The 26081-nt window shown below is 52.0% G+C and overlaps 9 protein-coding genes across 9 annotated transcripts; 4 read left to right on the top strand and 5 right to left on the bottom strand.

Annotated features, from left to right (window-relative positions):
* Positions 1–1123: 1123 nt before the first annotated feature.
* GT037_007939 (glycosyltransferase family 2 protein) lies at positions 1124–2707 on the bottom strand (the record flags this gene model as incomplete). Its single annotated transcript, XM_038932986.1, has 2 exons — positions 1124–1313; positions 1371–2707. 2 exons carry the CDS (start codon positions 2705–2707, stop codon positions 1124–1126), a joined length of 1527 nt encoding a protein of 508 aa, XP_038784487.1.
* Positions 2708–4094: 1387 nt separating this feature from the next.
* GT037_007938 (glycoside hydrolase family 16 protein) lies at positions 4095–7393 on the top strand (the record flags this gene model as incomplete). Its single annotated transcript, XM_038932985.1, has 2 exons — positions 4095–4310; positions 4364–7393. The coding sequence occupies 2 exons, from the start codon at positions 4095–4097 to the stop codon at positions 7391–7393; spliced, it is 3246 nt and encodes a 1081-aa protein (XP_038784486.1).
* Positions 7394–7844: 451 nt separating this feature from the next.
* Positions 7845–9397, bottom strand: GT037_007937 (diacylglycerol o-acyltransferase 2a; the record flags this gene model as incomplete). The annotated part of the gene is made up of 2 exons (XM_038932984.1): positions 7845–8859; positions 8910–9397. 2 exons carry the CDS (start codon positions 9395–9397, stop codon positions 7845–7847), a joined length of 1503 nt encoding a protein of 500 aa, XP_038784485.1.
* A 554-nt stretch (positions 9398–9951) lies between these two features.
* On the top strand, positions 9952–11180 carry GT037_007936 (uncharacterized protein; the record flags this gene model as incomplete). Its single annotated transcript, XM_038932983.1, has 2 exons — positions 9952–10507; positions 10558–11180. 2 exons carry the CDS (start codon positions 9952–9954, stop codon positions 11178–11180), a joined length of 1179 nt encoding a protein of 392 aa, XP_038784484.1.
* An 893-nt stretch (positions 11181–12073) lies between these two features.
* GT037_007935 (uncharacterized protein) lies at positions 12074–12940 on the bottom strand (the record flags this gene model as incomplete). The annotated part of the gene is made up of 1 exon (XM_038932982.1): positions 12074–12940. One exon carries the CDS (start codon positions 12938–12940, stop codon positions 12074–12076), a length of 867 nt encoding a protein of 288 aa, XP_038784483.1.
* A 2083-nt stretch (positions 12941–15023) lies between these two features.
* Positions 15024–16640, bottom strand: GT037_007934 (uncharacterized protein; the record flags this gene model as incomplete). Its single annotated transcript, XM_038932981.1, has 3 exons — positions 15024–15998; positions 16051–16457; positions 16535–16640. The coding sequence occupies 3 exons, from the start codon at positions 16638–16640 to the stop codon at positions 15024–15026; spliced, it is 1488 nt and encodes a 495-aa protein (XP_038784482.1).
* Positions 16641–18608: 1968 nt separating this feature from the next.
* GT037_007933 (uncharacterized protein) lies at positions 18609–19079 on the top strand (the record flags this gene model as incomplete). Its single annotated transcript, XM_038932980.1, has 1 exon — positions 18609–19079. One exon carries the CDS (start codon positions 18609–18611, stop codon positions 19077–19079), a length of 471 nt encoding a protein of 156 aa, XP_038784481.1.
* A 171-nt stretch (positions 19080–19250) lies between these two features.
* GT037_007932 (maltose permease mal61) lies at positions 19251–24421 on the bottom strand (the record flags this gene model as incomplete). The annotated part of the gene is made up of 6 exons (XM_038932979.1): positions 19251–20086; positions 20150–20906; positions 20959–21033; positions 21188–21222; positions 21495–23110; positions 24384–24421. 6 exons carry the CDS (start codon positions 24419–24421, stop codon positions 19251–19253), a joined length of 3357 nt encoding a protein of 1118 aa, XP_038784480.1.
* GT037_007931 (glycoside hydrolase family 13 protein) lies at positions 24110–26064 on the top strand (the record flags this gene model as incomplete). The annotated part of the gene is made up of 4 exons (XM_038932978.1): positions 24110–24344; positions 24409–24548; positions 24604–25143; positions 25204–26064. Coding segments are annotated over 4 exons (1776 nt in total), but the record flags the coding sequence as incomplete, so codon positions are not given.
* Between the last annotated feature and the right edge of the window lie 17 nt (positions 26065–26081).

Raw genomic sequence — 26081 nt, 5'->3', positions numbered from 1 at the left:
ACATATCCCAGACGCACATCGTGACGTGCTCGATGAAAAGCATCCTGCTCTCTCAACATGCCGGTGAACAGCCTTCCTCAGGACCTTACACGTGTGGCGCACGGGGCAGCACTATCTACACCTGTCAGTTACCGCCTCAACACCTGAGGTTGTCTGTGCATCCCGAGCCCTATCCGTGCGATATGCCATAAAGGGTCATGAACTTCAGACATTTGCAGAAAACATAGGGGCTGACTCGTGCTTTCGAACCAAAAAAGGAAGGTGAAGGGACACGAACAACGAGAACCCACCGAAACCATTGACTGGCCGAGAAAAATGCCGTGTCGAATTTTCCTAGCAGGTAAGCGGATGGTTCCGCTGACTGACGATGTTGTGCTACCCGCCATGTGTTGTGTACTGGATAGCAGCATCCCACGCGGGCCTAGGGAACGCTTGTGAAGTGGATCTATGCGCTAGTGGGCGCGTGTCGATCGCCCCGCATAGTCGACTTGTAATGTCCCGACCACCCCTGATACTGTTGATTATTTCCTTTTTCAACGTCGCTAGGGTGATGTTTTCTGGCAGGGCGGTGGGATGCAGGGACCGTTTCAGTAAGGTGCTGGGCTTCGGCCTTGTTTCGTGCTAAGAATTTACTTATCTTTGAACCTTACCTCGATGGATACAAGGCGTGTCGGATCGGGATCTGAAGCGCCGACGTGATCTTGGTGGGATAATGCGGTTCTTCCGCGTTCCTGCTGCATTGCCGCGCGTTGCTCCATGGATTAATTTTCTAGTCGTAGTCACCGAGAAGACATCGTGATAGAGATTGATCACTGAAGCAAGCTGATTGGTAGACATGAAGAGTCCACAATCGTGAGAAACCTTCCGTACCGGAATTCTTCCGAAACAGTAGTGATCACATGAGAAGTTCGCAGGAACAGCAATGATGATTTTGAGTTGTGGTAATAGTGATTATAGCGATATTAATCGTGTATTATATACTAGAGCGTGACTCATTATAGCCTCGAGGCCACCGATGGCTTCTGGGTCTTCATTCCATTATCCAGAGAGTGCATCTAATGTCCTGCGCCCTCTTCCCTAATATATATAGACAAAAAAGAAATTGATAAAGTGTAATGTGGTGCTACTTCCTGGCTGTTGGGTTCCAGGAGCTGTACTTGACAAGCTGACGAGCGTGACCGTATAGACCGATCGTGGCGTTGAGAATAAGGTAGAAAGGATACAGAACTGAAAAGAGAATAATCATCCTCCGAGAGATGTACTCGGACTTGACCTGGTTGGTAATCCAGAGCGTAGCAATCAAGCAGACGATACTGTGACACGACACTGTTAGCGAGGTACAAATTTAATCGTGCAGATGCTGTACGAACCTGATGATGAAAAGCCACTGTGATACAGGGTATTGGAAATAGACCAGCCTCCACAGCTCGTCCCCGGAAGTCGGAAATTTGACGATAACGAATGAAGCGACGAGACACGTGTACTGGGTAACCAGATAGTACGAAGACTCGCGGATGAGCAGTAGTGACAGTACACCGAAGCGGGCAGTGAAGCTACGCTTGGCATGCTCCTCGTGCAGTGGATCCTTGACTCCGTTCCAGACCATCTTCATGTGACGCATACTCGCCTGAGCCCAACCCTGAGCCCACCGGAGACGTTGCTTCCAGAATGCGCCAAAGGTGGTGGGGGCCAACTCGTACGAAGTAACATTGAGATCGTGAACAGTCTTCGCGCCTTTGGAGAAGGCGCGGAGAGCAGAGTCAATGTCCTCGGTAAGCATAGTGTCGTCCATCTTCAGATCGCGCAGTAATGACGTGCGCCAGTAACCATTAGAACCGCAGAAGAGACCAAAACCCCACATAGTAGAGCGGCCCGGGTGAGAAACAGCGTAGATCTTGTCAAACTCGACAGCGATCATGTTGGTCATGAAACTATCATCGGAGTTGAAGACGATGCAACGACCCTGAACAATGTCAACCTCCTTGTCAGCGACAAATCGTTCGGCAGCCCATCTGGGTGAGTTCGGATGGGGGTAGTGGTCGCAATCGTAGATGGCGATGATGTCCGATCCAGTGTCCAGCGTGAAGAAGTAGTTAAGATTGTCGGCCTTGGAGGTGGAGTTGGGCACCTTGATGACCCTTGCGTGTGGGAAGCGCTGCGGAAGTGCGGCTAGCTCGCTCTCCAATGGCTCGATTGCTTTCGGGGTGTTGTAGAGGATATTGATGCGTATCCTGTTCGAGGGGTAGTCAATCTGCTCAAGCGCATAGAGAGCGCGATCCATGATGATGTCCTGCTCGTTGGGTAGGTAGGCGACGATGAGCAGATCGATGATTGGTAGCTGATGGTGCGGCGTAGGGAACAGCCACTCCTTCTCCTGTGCCTGGGTGACAATCTCTCTTGCCTCACGACAAGGAGTGATGCTGAAGAATGCCTCCAGAACAGTTGTACCAGCGATGTAGAAGTTGGTGCACATGTAGATAAACCAGAAGATGGCAATCAAGCTGTTGCTGCAGTACATGTACAGACATACTGAGAAGACATAGTACGAGGCGACCAGACCGAAGGGCGTCCATTCCGAGATGAACGATGATGTGCGCCCGGGGATCTCGGAAACGCTCAAACTGCTCTTTGGGGTTGACTTCTCGTTGACCACAGGAGAGGCGACCTCTCCAACCTCGATCACGCAGTCCTTCGTAGAGTCTGACATCTTGAAACGAATGTATGATGCGACTGTCACGGTGGATGGGGGGGTAGTCAAAGCGAGTGGTGACTATGATGGAGGGGGTGGGACAACTTGTAAGGAGCGGATACAGAACATATATTCGGGCCTTGATTGTACAATCTCTTAGTGCATTGGGTAAACACCGTGACCATCAACCAACGAATGGAGAAGGGGCAATACCGCCGAAGGGTTCATGTCGAAACCGTCATTACCGCCCGTAGGAGCTGGTCTCCATGCAAGATTCGTGCTCTACTGAGATCAGCATTACCTAGCATCAACAATGCCAAGATGTGATAATGAGATTGGAGTGGGTCGGTCCTGCACGTTGATCATGTCGACCCATGTGCATCTCTACAGCTCGGGAATGGTGAATATGCCAAGTCACATGTCAAACTCACGCTCATTTGTGCGTCCAGCCAACAAGATGCTTTTTACCAGTAGGCCGCAGTTTGATCCACGTCACCGAACTGCTTGTGTATACTGGATTGGGCGGATTTGGGAGAATCCATCGGGAAGGCGACATGCCAGCCGCTATCTTGCGTCGCATGGCCCCAGTACCCGGTATACATGGTATTACTGAACCTGCAGAAGCTATGCAGAAACTGTGCAGAAGCTGACTGCAAGAGCTGAAAAATTGGGCACTTTCCTCGGCATTGACACGACAACGCGCTCCCGCAACGGCATGGTGAGTGCAGCAAGTAGCGCTGGGATTGATGAGTGTAACGCCGGCCCTGGTCGTTCCGGAAACAACTGATAGTGGTCTATGCTAGCAACGAAGATCAATGATCGAAACTGGGATGGTGATGAAGTTTCCTCAACAAACATGAGGCAGAACGAGCGCGGGATGCATTGGGACATCGAAACGTCTGTGCTAGCGCCGACGCACAGGTGCATTTGGGCAGGTGTGCGGCGCACGTTTCCGATCCACCGACAGCGGGGGCACGGCATCTTCCTCAACCTTCTTCTCTTTCTGCACCTCATACGGCGGCTAGTTAGCCCCATGCCACGACGTTCCAACCTACTTGCTGTCAAGTCCGGGCCTGCCAAGGAAAGCTTGCATACCTTTTTTGGCCCTGTTGCAGGGCCACGCACTCCCCGCTGAGGCAACGCTCCGATCATGACCCCCAAAGGGACGGGCTAGGGCTATGTCCCAGATAGGGGACTTTTCGAAGCGCAACGACCTGATGCCAATGTTGGTCGGAAAAGCATCGCGGCTCCTCTCCGCCCGGCGAGCATTGTTGCAAGCTTGTGCCGGGGTCTTTACAAAGGCCTTGCACAGCTAGCTGCATGCATATGTTGCAGACAAATACTGCCTCTCCAATTTGAGCAGCCTGTTTCGCCCTGTTTTCTGTTCAGTCACTCACTCTTCGCCATGTTCAACTCTCATTTGCTCGGTCTTGCCTTTGTGCATATCTTGCCTGCGCTTGCCGATGTTACGCGTGGGCAGGACAGCTGTGCCTGTGGTTTCTACGACAGTCAAACCCAAGAGCTCTTCACCGACTCCATCATCGTCTACTTCAACGAGACCAACCAATTACCAGGCGAATTCATTGCTGAAGACTTTGCTCAGAACTATGCCAAAGACTGGGTCCGTTCTCTGCTGTAGCATGTCCTTTCGAACCACCTGCTAATGCCTTTCAGAATGCCATCTACCGCGAAGGTGCCTCTCCCGAAAACCTAAGATTCAACAATAGCGATTCGCTTCAGCTTGTTGTGCAACCAACCACCAACGACCATCTTGTTCGAGGTGCTAGTCTTCGGACTAAGCGACAAGACATCCAACATGGTTCTTTTCGCACTCTCATCAAGTCTGCGGACATGGAATCCGCCGGTACTGCGGCTTCAATGATGTGGAAGTACAACGAGACTGAGATCACTGAGCTTAGTGTCATGAACATGAACAACCAAAGGGATCCATGGGTGGGAACCTTTGTCAACAACGAATTCACCACACGCAACCTTGGAATGAACTACAGCCAGCTCCTCAATGGTACGGCCGCCAACCGCAACTACACTACGCTCGGCGGTGGTCTTAGCAATGGAAGCATCAACCCTTGGGACTTCACCGAGTATCGAATCGATTGGACCGCAGACTACATCAACTTCTACATTGGCGGCAACCTCACGAGGCAAGTTCAACACACCAACAACAAGGGCATGCCGTCGGTTCCTTCAGCCCTTTTCTTTAAACACTGGTCAACGGGTAACCGCTACTCGATGCGTGGTCCTCCCCAGCAAAGAGAGTCTATCGCTGAAGTTGGCTGGATACGCATGTTCTTCAACTCGTCTTCGATGAACGAAGATGCTCGCGAAGACTTTGTCGCCAGGTGCCCGTTGAACAATGCATGCTCAATGGATGATATCGAACTCCGTGGCTCAACTCCTTACGGTGACGACGCGACCGAGAAGTGGGAGCAGCACAAGGGCAAAGACATCAAGCGTATGCCAGCGCTCTGGCTCTCCGTGTCATGTCTCATCTTCTCGACCATCCTCGTCATCCACGCCCTCATCCGACGTCTCGCTCCCAAGGTCAACAATGACATCAAGAAACCTGACGTGGCTTCGACAACCGAATCGAAAGCCTCCGAGGAGCAAAAGAGGAACCCTTTCAGTGACAGTACTTTTACAGTAGCTTCTCACGAAATCTTCTCCAGTGGCGGTGGTGAGCAGAAAACCCCATCTGCCTCTGAAAAGCGCGATTCAGATGACGACATGGCCATTGAAAGGCTTCCCGGCACCTCTACTCTCGGAGGCTCTACGCCTAAGGATGGCCTATCCAGACCGAGCTCGATTCTCTTTGACAGCCGTGGTCCGACTCCATTCAACAGCAACTTCAACACCACGCGCGAGGATCTCTACGCACCTATGCCACCAATGCCCGGAACAGCAGTCTCAATGGGACGTGACTCCATGCAGACTATGGTAGACCCTCGATCCACTCTGGTGACTCCAGGCACTCCAGGCACCGCAGTATCGAGAGGACACGAATCTATGATGACACTCATGGACCCCCACGCCACGATGAACAACTCTGTCCCTATGATTGCTCCACATGACAAGATCGCAATGGAGACTGTTACTGAATCTGCTCTTCCGGCTCCTCGTATGCGCCCTCAGCCTCTGCCTCAGCGACAACGTATCGACCATCTTGCTGGTCTGACAGCCCTCTGCTCTCTCGTGGTCACCTTGATGCATTTTGGTCTTACTTTCGTCCCTGCCATCGTCACACCGGGTGCACCCGCACACAACGCATCTGAACCATGGGCACAGAGAATCATCGGTCCATTCCTGCTCAACCAAATGTGGCTCGGTGTTTTCTTCACAACCTCGGTCCGTTTCCTTACCGCGCCTTACTTGCGCAAGGGCAAGATGGACGAGATTGCAAAGGCAGCTGTGCGTCGTACACCCCGTCTCATGATCCCCGTCGCCGCCATGGCCCTACTGGAGTACTTCTTCATCGACGTTGGTGCTACCAAGTTCCTGCAATACATCCCTTCCCTAACCTGGTCGACGTGGCCTTATGTGAGCCGCTACCAGAACTTTGGGCAATATGTCTCTGAAGTTCTCGAACTCATGTTCCTCGTTCCCAACGCTGTCCCACAGATCACATTGCACTACTGCACCGGTGTGCTCTGGACTATCGCCGTACAACTCCAGGGTTCCTGGCTTGTCCTTCTCGGCGCTGTCGTCGTATACGAGATCAAGACTCCCTGGAAGCGCATGTGCTACTATGCTTTCTGCCTCGTCAACCACTGGTACGCGCATTCTTGGGGTACATACCTCTGGCTCGGTCTGCTCCTCACCGACCTCGATGTGACCTACAAGTGGAAGGCGTTCCTGAACAAGCGACCTTCAGCCTACTATGCCACCGTCACCTTCTTCTGGCTCTGCGTCGGTGCTGGTTTTGCTGTCAACGTCATTCCTAACTGGGTCGACACGGACTTCAACTTCTCGACTGCAGAGCGTGGCATCCACCCCGACCCTGTGTCCGGCGAACCCATCCAGAACACCGACTCGGCAGGTTACCCTCCATACTACACACCCCGTCTCAACGGTCTGCTCTTCGCTGGTGGTATGCAAGCTATTGTCGAGCTCTCCGCTGCCGTCCAATGGGTCCTCTCTACACCTCCCTTCTTGATCCTCTTCCCTCACGTCTTCACCATCTACCTGCTTCACGGTCTTGTCTTCTGGACGTACGGATCTTGGCTCATGGTCATGCTTGCCAGTCGCGGCTTCAGCTACGGCATCAACGTTACCATTGTTGGAATAACATCCTACGGTGTACTCTTCGCTTGTCTACCTATCGTCACTCCCATCATCGAGGCGCTGGGTAAGGATATGACAGCATTGGTATGGATGACAGCCACGAAGAAGTCGCCACCCAGGCGCCGCACACTCTTCCCCTTCCCCGATGACCTATTCACTGGCCGTGCCGTCAACGCCACAGAGGACAAGAAGGATGGTGGCGATGAGGAAAAGGGCATGGGTAACCGCGCTTCCGATGCCAGCACCCTCAATGGAAGCAACACTACCAGCCAACGGAACAGCAACGACAAGGGCAAGGGTGCCCAGTCGACTGTCATGGAGTACAAGTTGAAGGCGTTTTCTACAGAGGAGGACAGGAAAGAAACGCATCCATCGTCACGCATCAGTCACTTTTCCACTGATTGAGCAACAGACGGGGTCGTTGTTGTCAAAGGGACACACATAGACTCAGAGAACATGTAATGCTGGGTGGCGTTCTTTCTAGTTTTGACATTTACACGATTGTCATGTTTTCTTTTTGCAATCTTTTTCTTTGTAGTTATTATAGTAGAATATGGTTTAGATGCCCAACGATTCGCTTCCACATATCCTCTTGGTACCAGTTTGACCAACACACTTTCTCCTGCTGCCTAAGCTTTTGTATCAAGGTGCTTCCAACAAATCACTGCATGACAGTAGAGGCAAATGGACGTATTAATGTTGAGAATACATTATTGCTTAGCATATAGAATGTTAAAATCGGTATCCATAATGGGTCACGCAGACTTTGTGCGTAACGATAACTCAAATCCCAGGTCAACAGAGAAGGAAAAGACCAACGTCGCGCCCATTACTGCAAGAGAAGACCAGTGATTGCTTACTCGACAATCTCAAGTTCGCCCGTTCTGTGCTTGGCAAAAGTGTCCTTGTGCTCATTCCATATCCGCATAAGCTCGTCAACGTATTGTTGGTGTATCTTGTTGATGTAATCGTTGTCTGGATGCTTATCCTGCATGACCCTAACCGGACGTCCTACAACAATGTTGATGGGCCGTCGGTAGGGCATCATGCCCACATCATAGTTGAAGATACCCCTCGCGTGGAAGATGGGCACGGTAAAGCCCATCAACTTCTTAACGAGCATCTGGAACTTGTGTATGTAGGGATGCGAGTCGGTGTCGAGTTGGTCATAAACGTCGTTTTCACCAAATGCCAGGACAGGTACGAGGTCGGCGCCGGTGCGGATGGCCATCTTGACAAAGCCTTTGCGACGGTTGAGAACAAGTTTTATGGAGCCAGGACGCGCATCGAGGGATTCACGTGCGCCGCCTACGACGATGGTGATTGCGCGACCCATACCTTCGTTGTTAGGACCACCCTTGGAGAGGATGTTCTCGCAGGACTCGCGGGAGACGGACGCCATGCCGAGGCGCAGAGCGTACTCGCGGTAAATGGGATAGCGGAAGTTGGAGTCGAGGGTCAGCAGGGCGTTGGTAATGCCGGGAAAGAGCTGGGAGAAGCCCAGGGCCTCAGTCGCAAAGGCAGCGAAAGCGCCATGGGATATAATGCCGTGTGGGTGGTAGCCGAATATGTACTTCCTAGTTGGCTCCAGCTCCTGCGAGCGATGTAGGCGGGCGGGGAAGTAGGACGCGAAGAGCGACCAGACAGGCAGTCGGCGGAGGCGGTCGCTGCGGAAGGACAGCTCGCCCGATGTGCCAGCATTGGAGAAGAGGACATAGACGGTATACGGCAGGAGGATTGGCCAGAGCAGAGGTATGCTGCAAAGGAAGAAGAAGATGGCAAGGCCGCCGACGATGCTGAGCGTGTGCATGAGGACGGCGAGGGTCTGAAGGCGGCGTTGGAGGGGAACGTTCATGGGCGCAAATCGTATTCTGGACAGGTCAGTCTCGACACGTCTTCAGTAGAGCACAAGTCGACTCACTTGCTCTTGGACCATCCCGCACCGGCCTGTCGTCCCGTCGTGAGCTCCGAGTTTCTGCGCTTGAGGTCGCTTCTTCTGTCTGCTTTGGCGACTTGGAACTCCTGCTGCGGCTTTACACTCGTCAGCGTCTCGCCATGGCCGTTTGCGTGCTTCTCGTGGATGCGGCCCAGCGAGCCATGCGAGTTGCGCGATGAGACGCGACGATGGCCTTTGACCGTGGGACTCCTGGGCGAGCCGTCCTGGCCCAGGCCTTCGAGCGACGTCCTGTCGTCGTCTGCGGGAGTCGTGATGCCATTGGTCTTTACCTCGTCCGTCTTGCTGCCTCTCGACCTGTACCCGCTGTCCTCCATGGTGCCGTCGGTGCCGTCGGTGCCGTTGGCATGTGATTGTGGCTCGAGGGCTTCTTCGGCGGCGTCGGCGTACGACTTGGGCGGCAGGTGGTGCTCTGCCCGCTCTTCAGGCGCCGAGGGCTCGGGATTCAGCGACATGGCTAGCGATGGGCTGGGATAGGAGCAGTGGTGAAGAGATGCTTGGTAGGACAGGTGGAAATGGCCATGTTTTGGGTTTTGTTGGCGCGCATAGCGTGTTGGACCTTCCTGACGTTCCGCGCGTGGAAATGACGTACCGCTGTGGCTCCGTCTCTCCCACACTCCACGGACCCCGGCACCCACAGAAGCCGTGAGCACATCAACGGCAGCCTCTATCAGACAAGCTCCTAGCGAACGGCAGTTGCGACCAACGTATATGGTGTCGTTGGTACTACCGAGTGAGGTTATGCGACCACACAATAACCATTGTCCGTTATGCTTCTCTCAGCCATCTTCGTCTGCGCTAATGCCTGCTGTGGCGCAGCTCCACCGAGGCTTCAAACACTTCAACGCCGCGTCTCACATCGTCGCCACTTCATGATTCGTCAATATCAAGACATGCTTTTACCTACGCCGCCATGATTCTGCAATCTTGTCAGCAATCAAGAAACTGCAACCATCTTCCGCCCGATTGACAATACCCTGCTGCCTGAACACCCTTACCACCCTTCAACATGTCCTTCCACGCCACAGCAGCACATTCATCCCGCATTACCAAACCAAGAAGAAAAAGTGCCGTCGCAGCATTGGGTCTGAAACGAACGACCTCCTCACCCTCGGCTGCAAGTTCCAAGAGACGATCATTACCGGCCGAGACTACAACTGCCTTTGAAGACGACGAGCAACTAGATGATACCGGGGTGGTAATAGCAAACCTCGCCCACGATTTAAACTTCCGGGATGTTCCCCAATATATCGAGTACATCCGCAACAACATGTTTAGCGCTATGCCAGAGAAAGCCGGCATGAACTCAACCAGGATAGCAGAGGTTTTGAACTTCCGAACAAGATTGCCGCCATTCGTCACGGTAGCGCACATTGACGCTCTGAGTACGTCCTCAACGCGGAATGAGCGAGAAATCTCTGAGCTGGCAAGAGCGGGAATTTTGCGTAGGGTAACGATACCGAATCGCGGTGTTGGTGCTGCTGCTGTGGGTGATGGTATCGCTTCGGTACGAGAGTGGCAGGCACTTGTACAGGCTCATGCTGAACTGCCTGAAGAGCTGAAAGGTAAACCACCAAATCTATCAAACGAATGCACATAGCTAACAAAACATCAGCAAAATATATAGCTGCCATGAACGCTAATCCAACATCAACGTCCATCCCCGGCACAACCTTCACATCTCCTGAACTCTCAGCCTTGGTAACCTTTGGCTTCCTTACCTCAGCTTCGTACTTTCCATCCAACACCTCTCTTTTTGCATCACCAGGCGCCAGCTCACTCCTCGCCGTCTCTGCGTCTGGATCTCGCCACGCAGCTGGCTCTCTAGATGCCGTCGGCGGTACACATGCAACCCAACATATCCACGGCGGATCGGGATCACGTCCCTCCGTAGCAGCACAATACAACTTATCCTTGCCCAACATGGGTGCGCATATCAAGCTCTTGGTTGATGCACGGAACCACCTTCTCGCTCTGCTGAACAAGACCAAGTACAAAGAGATGCCACTTGATGCCCTTCGCGAGCGGTGGGACGGTGGTGTTACAACCAACGATATCAAAGCAGAGAGGAAGAAGTTGAGGGGAGAGTTTGCAGGCGTATTACCTGGCCGGACGAAGAAATGGAGAACCTTTTACGGCATGAGGTTTGACTGGGTTTTGGAGGAATGTCTAGGCGCTGGACTACTCGAACTGTTTGAGACGGGGAGCGTTGGCAGAGCTGTTCGAGCGATAACATAATTCAACCATTCTTTGTTATCCCGACATTTAGATTGCCTCGCGTCCGACCGTCACCGACCCGAGTGGAGTTGATGATCGACAGTGAACATTCCACCTTCCTACACGCGTACAACACAATGCCGATCAGTTTACTTGAAACTCATTGTGGAAAACATGACGCGTACCAACACACCATCACACGCGAGCAATGCGCACAGTAATTTCGTCACTTTGTCCTTTCTTTGTATGATGCTGTGCTGAGCTGTTCTGCCATCTACAGTCTGTTTCCGTACAATGTTTCATATCGAGTACTTTGCCCTCTCGCCCTGCGTGATATGCCTCACAAACTCCAAACACCCTGCTCTACTGACGTAGCCTCATCAAGTAAGCATAACAATTTGGTCCGCCCATTCCTCGTAATCATACGCCTGTATTAGTAGAATATGAAGTACATAACTGAAGTGTTCGTGTGGTCATGCAGGCAAGAGTATGCTGTGTAGCCGATTTTTCCAAATCAACAAGGAGGGAGCCTAGTGGAAACGATTGTGGTATGCGTACTGCCAGCAATGATAGTTGCGCATGGGAATATCGCCAGAAGCACAATAGGGCTAAGTCCAGTAATCGCCGTTACCGTACATGTGCATTCATGCGTGAGCAACCTCACTGAAGCCGTATTTGTAGTCCGTTGATCGCTCATGGCCATGGGCGATACGAGAGCCAGGTGGGAGTAGTCCTGGAGTAGATGAAATTGGGTTTGATAAGCGCTAGAGCACTGATACACGATCGTGGAATAATCTGACGTCTCATCTGTAAAGTAGATGGTCCTGCAAACAGGACACGTCAGTCACTAGAGAATAGGAGACACGTAACAGACCACCTACCAAAGATTGGAAACATCAAGCTACGCAAAGAGACTAATCCATGTAAAAGTCGCCCTTGAGGATCCGCTCCTGCATGGCGTCGGGCACCTTGGGCTTGGGCATCTCGCGAGCAGGTGGCTCCATTATTGTGACGCTCTTAGCACGCTGGTGCGTTGGAGGAGACGGGTTCAACATTCCGCTAGGGCCGGAGATGGAGCCTCGCTCGGCTCGCGATCGGAGGTTCTCAGCGAAATTGTAACCTTCGCCTGTTGAAGACGATGTTAGCGAGTAGTTTCCCAGTATATTCTCGGACTGCTCTGCAATAGTGGAAGGCCAGATGTGTGATATAGATGTAGATCGCCGCGAATGTGCATGGGTAAAGGGACGAAGCAAGGTAGCGGAAGAGGGCAATGACTGCGACAATGAAGACAGACCTCGACCTCGACCAGTCGGGGGAGAGGAAGCTTTATGGATGGGTGGTCTACCATTTGGGTTCCCAACGCCTCCGTTGCTCTGCCTGACATCCCGCATTGCACGAGCTCCGAAGCTCAGCCGTCGAACAAAGGGTGTGGCCGGGTTGCTGCTGCTAGCAGACGTGGAAGGGGCGTAATCATCCTCGAATGGGCTCTCGTCGACAGAGCCAGAGTTGGCGCTGGAGATGCTCTCGGTTCGGGTTCGCGGGGTCTGGAGGAAGGGTGATGTCTGGCCGGGCGAGGCACCAAGACCAAGCGTGGTGAGCGAGAGCCGCCGCCGTTGAGCATTGGCGGCTGCTGTGGTGATGGGGCCTGAAGAGGGCTGTTGCTGGCCTACATAGCTGTTTGACCGGCCGAACAGGTCCTGGAACGTCTGGCTGGTGACTGAAGCACGTCGGCGAGTATCCGGCGAAGGTAGCGGCGGTGAGTTTCGACCGTTGGAGGACATTACGAGGGTGACAGCGAAGTTTGGGACAAGTTCAAAGTGTGTACAAGAAGGTTAGTTGGATCGAGGGGGTGCTCAAAGCAACAAGGCAAGGGGGGGGTGGGATGATTGATATGTCGCTAGGCGCACAGACAGGGTCCCCAAGATGCAGTACGTCAGCGGGGGTCGATGGCGTGATAAGCGAATTACGTTTGCAAGGGAATCGCGTTGGATAACGTGGACTAGCAGGAGACTTTGGTTCAACAGGTTAAGAGAAGAAGGTCGAAATGGCAAGAAACAGGGACGATGGACAGGAGAGTAATATGGAAGCAACAGCGGGTGTCTTGGCTGCGCTTGCCAAAGGATGCCCATCTGCCCTAGTTCTCGAAGCGGATTAGCTCCGCTCCTTCCCCGCAGTCCGGCCATGCACATGTGTGGATAAAGGACGCGGCCCTTTCACCTGCCATCCAACCACGTCCAGAGGCAACTCGAGCCTAGCCGCTGCACTCCCCGCAGTCGAGCGCTCGACCCACCTTCTTGTGCCCACAACGACTATCACGATCAACACGGACACGGTAAGTTCCTAGCTAGCATAAGCTTGGTACGAGCTATCTTGCCACTCAGATCCCTTCACTTATTCACCTGCATGTGTACTTGATCATGCCATTCACACGCCATACAACTCCGACGTTGATGCTTCTGTCATCCCTACATCTGCTCACAATCTTTGCAAGAGGAGCGTCTATTACACACAATCACTCTATCTGCGTCTTGTGCTTGACGCCAGAAGCCTGCTTATGCTATGCGGAGACGGCGGAACACCTAGATAACACATGCTCTGTAACATGTCGCATACTGCGGGGGCTTACAACAAGCGTCACATTGTGTATGCGCCGATTTAGAGGCCGCGAGCAAAAGCGGAAGGTTAATCGCTAGTCTTAGTGGACATTTTGCACTCTCCAGGACGAACACCCCACCATGTCCCAGGCCAGATGCACCACAAAACAACAACCACTTGAGCAACATCGTGTGTACGCCAGATGAACGCCTTCCAACTTAGCGCCTCGGTACACTGGCCACTTAGACGTACCAATGACAGAGTCGTTGTACGACGTGCATCTGCGTCTTACATGATTGGCTCATGTACACGTCCGACGCCGACTTGCTATCTTGCATGCTACGAGATATCTGATCCGACATTCACACCGACATGTAGTTTGATCTATAATAGCTTCCATGTGCCAGGTCCGCCAAGCGCGTAGTAAACGAATCATCAACTCTTACCGCACTTGACGACATGCGAAAGCCTATGGCATGTGAAGTTCAGCTATGAAATGCACCAGATCCACTTCGTGCATTCCGGTCTTGTTTCGAGTCAGTCAGCCGTCGGCCATGATCCCAGTTCCGCGGGGTCTTTCTATATATCGGACCTTGGCACTGTATGAATGCGGAGCCTCATATCATCTGATATGTGCAGCTTAGGGGTCGCACTTAATTGCTTTGGGTCTATCACCCTCCAACATACTCAACGATGTCACAAGTGGTTGCATAGAACTATTGAACGGACTTTCTCGACTCCGACTCCGGAATGCATTTAGAAGCATAGGGTTTGTAGCTTACAGTGCTAACGGTAAATTGAAGCGTAAAAATAGTGCTCAAATTATGTATACAAGGAGTGTGTAGAAGAGAAAGGGCACATCAAGTGTGCCCTTGAAAAAGTCAGGGACGTTAGAGTTCCGGTGAGCAACCGGCTGAAGAGAAAGCAAAAGAAAAAAGCGAAGAGATTCAGAATCATCCGGCCTATCGTTGGCCAGAGTCGGGTGGCCTTGAAAGGAGAGAACATAACAAAATAAAGGCCGACGAAGACAGACCAAAGTCCGACGACCTTGTGTAAAGAAGAAGAAAATGACAGCTAGCGCTGCAGACAGCCGTAACGTCGTAAGGAAAGACATGAAGATATTAAACAATGAAAAATGCCACAAAGAAAGGAATGGAACAAATGCAAAAAGCCGCCAACGCCAGAACAAAAGTAAAACGAGAGCGCAATGGCACCACCGCCCACTCAACGGTTGTTTTGACCGCAAGACACACCGCTTGCCGACCGGGATTACTGCATCGCCCGCTTCGGCTCTCGTTCGCGTACCGCCGACCCTGGCCTTTTACGGTTCTCATAGACCAGGTTGCGGAAGAGATTCATGTAATGAGCAGGCGCATCAGCTTCAATCAGCTTGCGTTCGACATCCTGCAACACTGTCCAGTGGTTACGGTATACGTCTTCTTGTGGTAAAGACGCAAGCGCTTCGAGTACAAATTGATGGTCGTCATCTGTTTGTGCTCCAATGAGTGCAACGTATAGGTTGTTTTGCACAGGATCCGATAAAGCCTCCATGCCGCTCCATGTAATGCCTTCGTATGCATTTACATTGCGGTCTGTGACACGGTCAAGGATAGTGACAAGAGCCATCGCTGCTCGAGCAGCTGCATCCTCGACATCAGCTTGGCGATGGTAAAAGTCATCAATGGCCCCGACTAGTGAGGTCAACTGCTCTGCGCAACTGGAAACGTCGAACCGAGGCGGGCCTTCAGAGAGAGTTTTGGGCCCTTTGGCAATGTACTCATCCAGAGCATCGAAGGTCAACGCGATGCGCTTTTCAATCTTCTCAAAGAAAACACGGCTTTCGAAGTCTGCATCGATGATCTTGCGCATCTGAAGGTACAGACTGGGGTCTCTACTTGCGTACTGCGTGAAGAGATCTGCGAGCTCTTGGTACTTCTTTGATCGTTCTGAAGTCAAGGGCGATTCAGGATACCGAAACTCCCCAGGAAGCGCGTCCCGTGGCTCGAAGCAGGAGAACATATCGATGACTGTTTCCTTCAGGTCATCATCGTCTTCAGGTAGGTCGTCGTCGTCTCGGTAAACCCACTTCAAGTCGTTGGCGATGTTGGCTAAACCCTTAGTATCGAGTATCTCAGCAGGCTTCACATCTTCGATTTTCGAGCCGTCAGGTGAGAGGTGAAGTGGTGTCTTCACCATGTCGTCTGGGAAAGTCGAGATGATCTGGTCTCCAACCCAATAGATATGCTTAGAGTCTTTTTTTAGTCATGTTTCAATAGTCGTACGCTGGTAGTCATACTTTACATGCGAGGCCTTTTTCGTTAGCACCACATGTACACTCTGGCCTCCTTAACCTTCCACCCATCGCCACCGTGATGTCGTCCTCAAGATGGAAGAATTTCTTTGGACTACCACCCGGACTGTATTCGTCTTCCGAGACTGCGCAGTACTTCAACCTAATCTCGCTACCTTCTAGTCCTTTCTTGGCCCGTCTTCGTAGGTCGGTATCGAAAGCCGAAACATTGTAGTGGAGATTCTTCGTCGATATTACCAGGGAAGGCGTAGGCGAAACGGTCGACTCGACTGATGGTAGGGGCTGGTCTTGGTCAGAGTGATCTGATGACTGTGCACTAGCTCTTGCTGCCCTTGCGGCCCCAGCACGAGTTGTAACCATGTCCTCTCCAAGAGAGAGCTTCGAGAATTGCTCTGCTGACATGAAGAACCTTCGTTTTGAGGTACTTTGATACTAAAAGCCTAGATGACGAGCTATATATCAACCCAACTCCCCCAGCTCCACGCCACCATCTTAGCTGATCCATCGTGTAGGCAGAACATGTCCTCCATCTTACGACGGCGCTTAACGAGTAGGCCTTCCGTGCCGTAGAGCATTGGGACGTGTGAAGCGGATGTGGCTTGCTCGTGAAGAACCGAAAGTAGGGGAGGGAAACGGCCAACGCCGCAGTACTGCCTGGCTTACTAGAGCGAGTGTGGTAGGGTCACAACGGACATTTGCCGCAATTCCGTGTACATTGGTGACTTTATCGCGTCAATCACCTGCTTCTGGGCACCATAACTGTCATAATACCCACTTATTCACGAGCATTCTTTGTTGTACGCCAATAGAATTGCATCATTAGACCGAATGCCCAGTCTGTTTGAGGCGAAGCGACGAATGCTTTAACCCGACACGGTTAAATTAGGGGCGGCCGACGATCAAGGAATTACCTTCTCCAGAGAATTATCTCGTTTTGCCGCCGGACCTTAATCTCAGAAATGCCGCTAAATGGTCGAGCTCAGCTATCGCAGGCTGAGTTGGGGTGATAATGCAAGGCACGGCTTTCGCGCACCGCAGCGGAGGCGACTCTCGTGATGCAGGTTGCAGCAGCAGGAATGCCACCTCAATGCAAACCTGAATGCGTGCCGAGAGGCTGTACGCGAGAAGGCTGCTAGCCAGGGACCATCGACGTAATCGTAAATTCGATAGAGTTGCCTGAGGTCGCAGGCATCATCGGTCGGTCCGCGATAGTGGAGTTGCAAAGGTCGACGTTCGCTCGGACTCCAGCTCAGCCTTCGCGGCGCTCCCAAACCTTGCAATTGCCAGTCAATAAGTGGCCTCGAATCGTTATAAGGCTGACTGGAGTGAAAGGAGTAATACACTTCTAATTAAGCTTCTGACTGCCTGAAGATGTTCATCATGCGTGGCACACTCTGACGATGTCCACCTTGTTGAGGACGCCTTGGGCCTCGCATCGCAGGCCTAGGAGGGGGCATGTTCTTCGCTCGAGACTGTACTATGCAATGCACTAGCAGTAGTCACGGCTTTCGTGGCAGTGAGAGCGCTCAGGTGTTGGCGCATGCCGTTGTTGATGGATGCATACCGTGGTTGTGTCGCGTTCTCAAGGTTAGATCGAGTCGCGAAGCCCGACCACACCAGCTGGCTCACCGTTCCCGTATCGAGTTGTGACGAGCGCGTCAACTTTGCTATACCACCCCAAGCTACATGTTCCGAAGATGATTTTCGGGAATACTCTTAATCAATGGGGCGGGTCAGATTTACGCCTCTTGCATGATGTTGCCCATTCAGCTGTTTCGAATAACCGCCGTGCGAGCGAGAGAAGCGGAACGGCCCCGGACGAGCAACAATGAAGATCGAAGTACTATGAAGTCTTGTCACAGATTGAGACAAGCCCCCAAAGGTGTGCTGCACAGTGAGTTCGTCTCTGAAGTGGACAAGAGTTTGCGAGGCGTGGAAAGACGCAACAGCCTCCACATGCAGTATTCGGTCGCGGCGTGACGGCACCTCAGGTGTCCAACACCGTGGTGATCCACGCTAGCTACCTAGGCACACTAGGTAGTACCATCACGCAGGGCTGGTTCACTCGAGATCTTGACAGATCTTGTAGGTTGTTGTTCTGTCATTCGAGTTGGTGGAGGAAGGCAGGATATACCCGTCTGTGGGCGATCGAGGATGACACCATCTGTGCAGGTACAGGCGGGATGGCGCTGCGTCATTGCGTTCACCAACGTGCTGCACCACAACGGAAAGTTCGAAGCTGAAGGATCAAGGTGGAGCCCGTGTGCAGTATGGATTGTGTTGGTATACGGGTCTAATCACAAGCGACTTAGTCTGCGGTGCTATAGCGGCACAGCACCGAAGCAGTTAGAGCGATTAACGCGCGGCGCGAAGCTGACATGTGGTCAAGCACAAGGGACACTTTGAGTCGCACATTCCATCCACACTACTACGCACACTGTCACCAGTTCTGGCAGAAAGTCTACATACCTCGGCCTCGTAAAGACGCTGCTATCCTCGTGCCCGACATCTTGAGTCATAGATCGGATCACCAAACCGCGATCATGTCTCAGCCCACGTCACCCTCTATACCCGCCTTCTATCGCATATTCTTTACTTATGTCGACCCCGTAATCTGCGCCTGGGGTGCGACCATGGACTTTTTCATGCCCACCACTGTCCTTTCGTCGCATATTCCCTCTCCCACTCCGGACATTGGTCATGTTATGATCCTGAAGCAGCGCGGCGGTGGTATGCTAGATTTCGGCATCATATCTGCTGTTCTACTACGCTACACACAGGATATGAACGTTTGGCGCATTGTCCAGTTGTCTTGCTTCGTCGTCGATTTGGCATACTATTGGGCGGTGTGGGAGGTTCTGGCTAAGCAGAAGAGACTAGACATGGGGACATGGAGGGCAGAAGATTGGGGAAGTATCGGAATCACGGCATTTGCGGGATTGGTGAGGCTGGCGTTTCTGGCACGAGTGGGATTTGGTGGATCTGGGAACAAGGAGGGTAAGAAGAGCTTGTAGACCTTGAGAAATGATTTCATGTGCACGCTTGTGTGTGGTATGAATGTAAAGGTCTGAGTCTGTAGGAGATCCCAATATTCATATTCGTTTCGACCTTTTGTTCATTATTTCAAGAAGGTTGAAAGAGAAGAGTCGTTAAGATAATCCTCTTGCTGCGCCCCTTGTTGACTCTCATATTACTCCAGAACCCAACGTTATCCACTCGGCTATGTCTTCACGATCACGCGCTATCGTTGGTTCATGTTCCTGAAGCTCCTGTAGCTCAGCTGCAAAAACGACCGCCTGTCTCGACCCAATTCTCAGTGCAACAAAATGGAGAATCTTAATGATCCACTCCCGCAGACCAGGTGTAATAAGCACACACATACCCACGGTATATATTGGCTGGATGACCTGCATCAGCCTTGGCGAAACGACCGAATTAATAAAGGTGCCCGGTTCTCTCATGACATCTTCGTCTGAAGAATTCTCATCGGTCTTTTTCCCTTGTGCGAAAGGCTGTGCAGGTGATGGTACCATACCCGTAATCTGAGGCACCGCAGAGATGATTGCCGCGATATTAGCCCGCAGTATGTCCTCCTCATACTGTATGCATGTCTTTAGGGAAGCAACATCGAAGCTTGGTGGCGCATGATCCTCATAAAGCCTGACCAGATTCGTTCTTATGATTTCGTGTATCTGAATCGCAAGAAACCGTGTATAGTTCCACATCTGAGTTATGACGGGATGGAGACAGAGGCTATACAGATTTCCATAGTAGTGGTCCGAAGGCGCCTTGAGATGGACTCTTATGGGTTGCCATATTTGAGGTAGGGAAGCCTTGATCTTTTCTAGCTCTTGGTCGTGTTTCCTGGCCTTGTTGATTATCTCGACGGGGCTGTGGCTTTTGTCTTGGTTGAGTTTGACAACAGCGTGCATGAGATGCAGCATGCCCATCATAAACTTTTTCCCGAGCTCGTGGAATCCCCCGCCTGTCGGTATTTGATCATATAACTCTTGCACCCCTTCTAAAAGTTCGTTTATGAAGTAAGCACATGTTTCACTTGCATTCCGAACAGGAGCTTACTAACTTGGAATATTCGTTCCCAACTCCATCGTGAAGAACAACGCAACACCATAAGACTGCAAAAATATCTGCCGTCCAAGCTCTGTATCGAACTGGGACTTTCCTCGGAGCATGAACAACGTGTAAGCGCCGCTGACGTGCTTGGACCACCTGGCTATAGAGCTCTTGTCCGTGTATCTCGTGCCCTCGTACATACCAAGTAGGATTACGGAGACCACGGTGCTGTCTTTGATGGCTGTTTCATGCGACATGAGTGCTCTGTTGGTCTCCTCTAACGCGGATACGTATGCAATACGTGCTTTCTGCATGACGGCAGGAGATTTTACTGCATTGGACAAGACGGCTAGACTCAGGGCTCGAAAGCTTTCGCGAAGACTGCCCTCGACATCCGGCCGAGATAGGAGCTGAGGAATCCACTCGAATTGGCCTCCTTGGGGGAAGTCGGCAGTGCCCGCGTAGTTGGCAAGGAAGTACCCTTGGGCTCGCGCGTCGACATTCGGCGTAGGTTGCACAACCATCTCAGCACTTGGCGGTATCCGCACCGGATACATCCTCTGCACGCTTTTAATTTTAGCGGGCTCTCCACGTCTCCAAGGTGTTGTTGGTTCTTTTGATTTGGCAAGCTCTTCGTAGCGCCTCTCTGCCTTCTTCGCCACGACATGGCTTTCGTTCTTGAACATCAGCGACACCGGATCCCGGTATCCATGACATTCTTTGCCTGCGCGGAGACATTGTGAGCATGAGGGCCGCTTCTGGTCACACTTCAACAGCAGGTTAGCACTCTAGACGCCTGGTCGCGGTTGCGCTACATACCCTGATTCTCCTGTCCCTACAAGTCTTGCATCCTGGAGAGGGTCTCCCTACATTTGGCATCGCGATGAATGATGACTAATTGCCCAGTGACGATGCGATGCAGTCCGGACCCGCACTACTAATTTCTCACCCACATTGATGGGGTAAGGAACGCCACGTTGTGCCTGGAGAGAGCAAGCGAGGACGCAGGAATCACCTAGGCACCGTAGGTAGGTACCAGTTGACTTACCCCGCTATCGAACCACGGGCTAGGTCGAACCACGACTGGGCAACCGTAGCGAGCCATCCCTGCTTTCTGTTCCAAGACTCAACTATCGCATGCTACTGCTGCAACAAAGCTTGAAAACACTCGAAGTAGCATCATGTTGGATTATGTTGAACAGGTTCTATTACACTGGAAAGAATGTCTTCTATTTACAACACATCGATAAGTTCATCAAAGATAATATATACAAATCATCAAGCCTTCCCTGCTATCCCCTAAGCGACTCAAGCAGCATCCCTGGAATTGACCTGCTCTAGATGCGTGGACACACCTTTCTTCTCAGCATACTCGCTCTCAGTATCACTAACATGGAAGCTATCGACGACTGTGCTCTTGAATTTCCTGGCAGGAACACGCTGCTCAAAGAGGAGATCGAGCTCTCCGTAGGTTCGTCCCTTTGGTTCAGGAAGACGGAAGAACGCCCAGATGAAGCAGCAAAAGCAAGTTCCAGCGTAGAAGAGACCACTCTTTGCGCCCCAATTCCAAGCACCAGGGTTGAGCATGCGTGGGGTGATGACGTTGCCGATAATGGAACCGAAGTTGTAGAAGTTCCTAGCCAAGACAACCGTCTTTTGGCGGAGACGGGTGGATGGGATCTCTGCGACGATGGAGTAACAGACAGGTCCGACTGTGCAGTTGTATGCAGCAGCAAAAAGCAAAAGCATAGCGCCGATGCTCCATTGCGCACCTGTGTTGCCAGCTGGAATAAAACCAAGACCTCCAATGATGCTCAAAAGCAGAACCATGACGAGATCGCCGTAAACGTACAAAGTGCGTCGGCCTACGCGTTGGATCAAGATCCAGGCCGCGAAGACACCAACACCACCAATCGCGTATTGTCCAAGACTCATGGAGAAGGCGTTCTCGTCGCTAAGGCCTGCTTGCTGGAAAAAGTAAGTTGAATAGCCGATAAGACCTGCTCCACAGAAAGCTTGTGTAAACCATGCCATGGCAGCAATTTCAGTTCGTCGAAGATCGGTGCCTTTAAAGCAGTCCAAGTATGAAGTACCCTCAGAAACCGCCATCTCCATGGCATTGGTGTGGCGCATCATAGCAATGGTCTCGTCGGCGTTGAAGTTAGGTAGCTTCTCTGGCGATGTCAGGCGCATCAACATCTTCTTGGCTTCGTCATAGCGGTCTTTTCGAACAAGCCACCATGGTGATTCAGGTGCGAAAGAGATACCGATCATCAAAGGGAGTGGCCAGAGCCACTGCAGAGCATATGGAATGCGGTATGCCCATTGGTCGGGGCGCTCGGCCACACCCTTGAGAACGCCTGAGGCGAGGAATTGACCGATGACCCAGCAGAGATTGACGTATGTTGTAAGAATTGGGCGGAGCGGAACCGGTACGACTTCGGCAGCATAGGTGCAGGTCAGGGTCTGGAAGACACCCCACGGTATACCGCACAGGATGAGACCGCATAGTAGCATGACGATGTTCTGCGCAAAGAAGACGATGAAGATGAAGAGGTTGACGACGAATAGCGCGCCGATCATTGTCTTCTTGTACCCGAAGCGATCCGCAATAAGACCGTTCAGGAGCAGACCCGTGAACTCTCCTACGTATGCACCGTTTGTAAGGCCAGCTTGCCAGGCGGCTGTGAGTTCCCAATCGCCGTTGGGGAGCTGCTGACCAAACTTTTGCTTGAAAGCAGGAACTGCCATCAAATTGGCGATCAAGACTTTGTCGAAACCTTCCATGATGATGGCTGCTGAAAGTAGCACCGACCAGGCAATGGCCTTTGGGTACAACTTGACACCCTGTCGCAAGGTCATCTGTTGTTCTGATCGGGTCGCGTTGCCGGCATCGTGGGCGACTTGTTTGATGTCCGGGACGGCAAGTGAGAGGCGGCGTGCCTGTTCGGCATCGATAGCGACGACGCTGCTGTTACGACGGGACATCGTGGCCGTGTCGAAGAACGCAACGATGTCGAAACGTATTGACAATTGTGGGTATATCAAAAAGATGAAGAAGGATTCTGTGGGTCAAACCCAGACTTCCCCTGATGTGGAGCTGGTGGGACTTGAAGCTGGATGATGATCTCTCCTGATGGATCTCGTCGTTCTACTTATATAACTTCACGACTCCAGACACGCAATACCCATGTACAGACCGAGCTCGTGCCAAGTCAGAAGCCGGGGATGGTGGAGTGAGCCAGAGGATGCGGGGAGGGACGCCACTCTTGCAGGTGTTGAGGCCATGCTGTTCGCGCAACCATCCCTCAGGACATGGCTGAAAGGCTAGGCTGTAGCTGGACAGATCCGCCGACAAAGGCGTGCCGTCGAAAATTCTCGGAGGGAAATTGGATGCGATGATTGGGGCATTCTCGGCCCGAGATCGCAGAGAGGCAGGAGAAAACTACGCGTGTGGCAAGCAACTGACGGTTCAAGGTTTGCTTTGATGCTAGGGGCGACTGTGCACCCGTCCCAGGGCTGGCGCAGTTCACAGGGCTTCATGTTATTCGCCGCATGTCGGCTCATGTCCACGGGCAAATCGATAGCCCGCGTATCCACCATCTCCCCGCGCTCATCCTCGCTTGTTTCCCGTAGTGCTGGATTTTGCGGGAGAGAACGTTGGAACCGTATGCGATGGAAACCATCTGTGGGGAAGTTGTCGCTCAGTTTTGTGGGGATCTCCAGCTCCAGAGAGCCGGTCCGATGTTCAGCGAATGAGCACTTGAACAATCCTACCGAGAATTCTTCCGGACCTGGGGCGGGGCCTCCACGTGCAGAATCCGATGATTAGATCTCAACGACAACTCACTCCATCTGATAAAGGCGCATATTGCAAGACGTTTATAAGAAAGCTACTGGTGCCGTTTTCAAGCCACCGAACGAACGCTTGTCCTTTTTGACGCTGCGTACTACTCTTACAATACTCAGGTTGCCAAGCATCTTACAAACGACGCAAAAGTTCAACAGCATCACAATGACTGTTCCTCAAAGGCCTTGGTGGAAGGATGGTGTCGTATACCAGATATACCCTGCCTCCTTCAAAGACTCCAATGGCGATGGTATTGGTGACCTTAACGGCATCATCTCAGAATTGGACTACATCCGCTCTATCGGTGTTGACGTCATTTGGATTTGTCCCATGTACGATTCACCCCAAGTCGACAGTAAGCAACGTCTTTGTACCAAGTACAAACAACACACACGCTGACTTGGAGACCCAAACTCCAGTGGGGTATGACATTCGTGACTATGAGGACGTGTACAGACCATATGGTACCGTCCAAGACATGGAGAGACTGATTGCCGAGACACATTCACGAGGCATGAAAATCATACTAGATCTAGTAGTCAATCACACTTCTGACCAGGTATGTCTCGACTGTACATTCCCATCAATACCCGCACAAAGCTGACTCTGGAAAGCACAAATGGTTTCAAGAGTCACGGTCGTCAAAAGATAACCCCAAGAGAGACTGGTACATCTGGAGACCAGCTCGGTATGTTGACGGCCAGCGCAAAGCTCCCAACAATTGGGTCTCCAACTTCACAGGGAGTGTCTGGGAATGGGATGAACACACCCAAGAGTACTACCTCCATCTCTTCTGCCCTGAACAACCCGACCTCAATTGGGAAAATCCAGAGACTCGACAAGCCATCTACAAGTCCGCCATGGAGTTTTGGCTACAGCGCGGTGTCGACGGCTTCCGTGTTGATACTGTCAACATGTACAGCAAGGGTGAAATGCTAGACGCCCCAGTCACTGATCCAGGTTCGGAATGGCAGTTTGCTGGATACCAGTACTGCAATGGTCCAAGGATGGCAGAGTTCTTGAATGAGATGAACCAGATCTTGGAGAAGTATGATGCCATGACCGTTGGCGAATGTCCGCACACACGCGATATGAAGAGGGTACTAGAATACGTTAGCGCGAAAGAGAAGCAGCTAAACATGGTCTTCCAATTCGTAAGTAGACCACGACACGGTAGGATCATGGAAGACTTCACCAGCTGACAAGCATTGTAGGATGTCGTCGACGTCGGTCAAGGTCCCTACAAGTTCCAAACTACACCCAAGAACTGGACACTTCCAGACTTCAAGCGTGCGATGGCTCGCACACAAGATTTAATTCGCTCCCCCTCAGATGGCTGGACCACTGTCTTCCTCGAGAATCATGACCAAAGTCGATCTATCTCGCGTTTCACTTCCGATGCGCCTGAGCACCGCGTCGCAGGCGGTAAGATGCTTGCATTGATGATGGCAGCACTCAGTGGCACACTATTCATCTACCAGGGCCAAGAGATTGGTATGACCAACTTCCCTCTGACCTGGGATATGAGCGAGTACAAAGATGTTGACTCGTCGAACTACTACAAAATGGTAGCTGCGCGGACAAACAATGATCCCAAGGCCCTCGAGGATGCGCATGTATCGCTTCAGCACCTTGCCAGAGATCATGCTCGTGTCCCAATGAGCTGGTCGACTGCACCGCACAACGGCTTTTCGCCTCCAGACGCAACCGCAAAACCGTGGATGCGGCCCCTCGAGGATGCGGATGTATGCAACGCCACCCAGCAACAAAGCGACAAGAACTCTGTCCTGGCTTTCTGGAAGCGTATGCTGCAAGTGCGCAAACAGCACAACGATCTCCTTGTTCACGGTCAGTACGACGATTTGGACGTGGAAAGCAAAGATTTCTTCGTTTTCAGCAAGACATGGAATGAGAAGAAGGCAGTATGCATTTGCAACTTCACGGACAAAAAGAAGGATCTGGTATTCCCAGAAAGCGTGATGGGCAGGAAGATGGACCTCCTTGTTAGCAGTGTTGACGACTACGAGGAGAAGAAGTTGGCTGCTTTTGAAGGGAGGATCTATTTACTTGCGTAGATAGCATCACCTGAACA

The sequence above is a fragment of the Alternaria burnsii genome (genome assembly GCF_013036055.1).
Source record: "Alternaria burnsii strain CBS107.38 chromosome Unknown 693, whole genome shotgun sequence".
Classification (NCBI taxonomy): Eukaryota; Fungi; Ascomycota; class Dothideomycetes; order Pleosporales; family Pleosporaceae; genus Alternaria; species Alternaria burnsii.
This window is presented reverse-complemented; position numbering and strand designations above follow the sequence as displayed.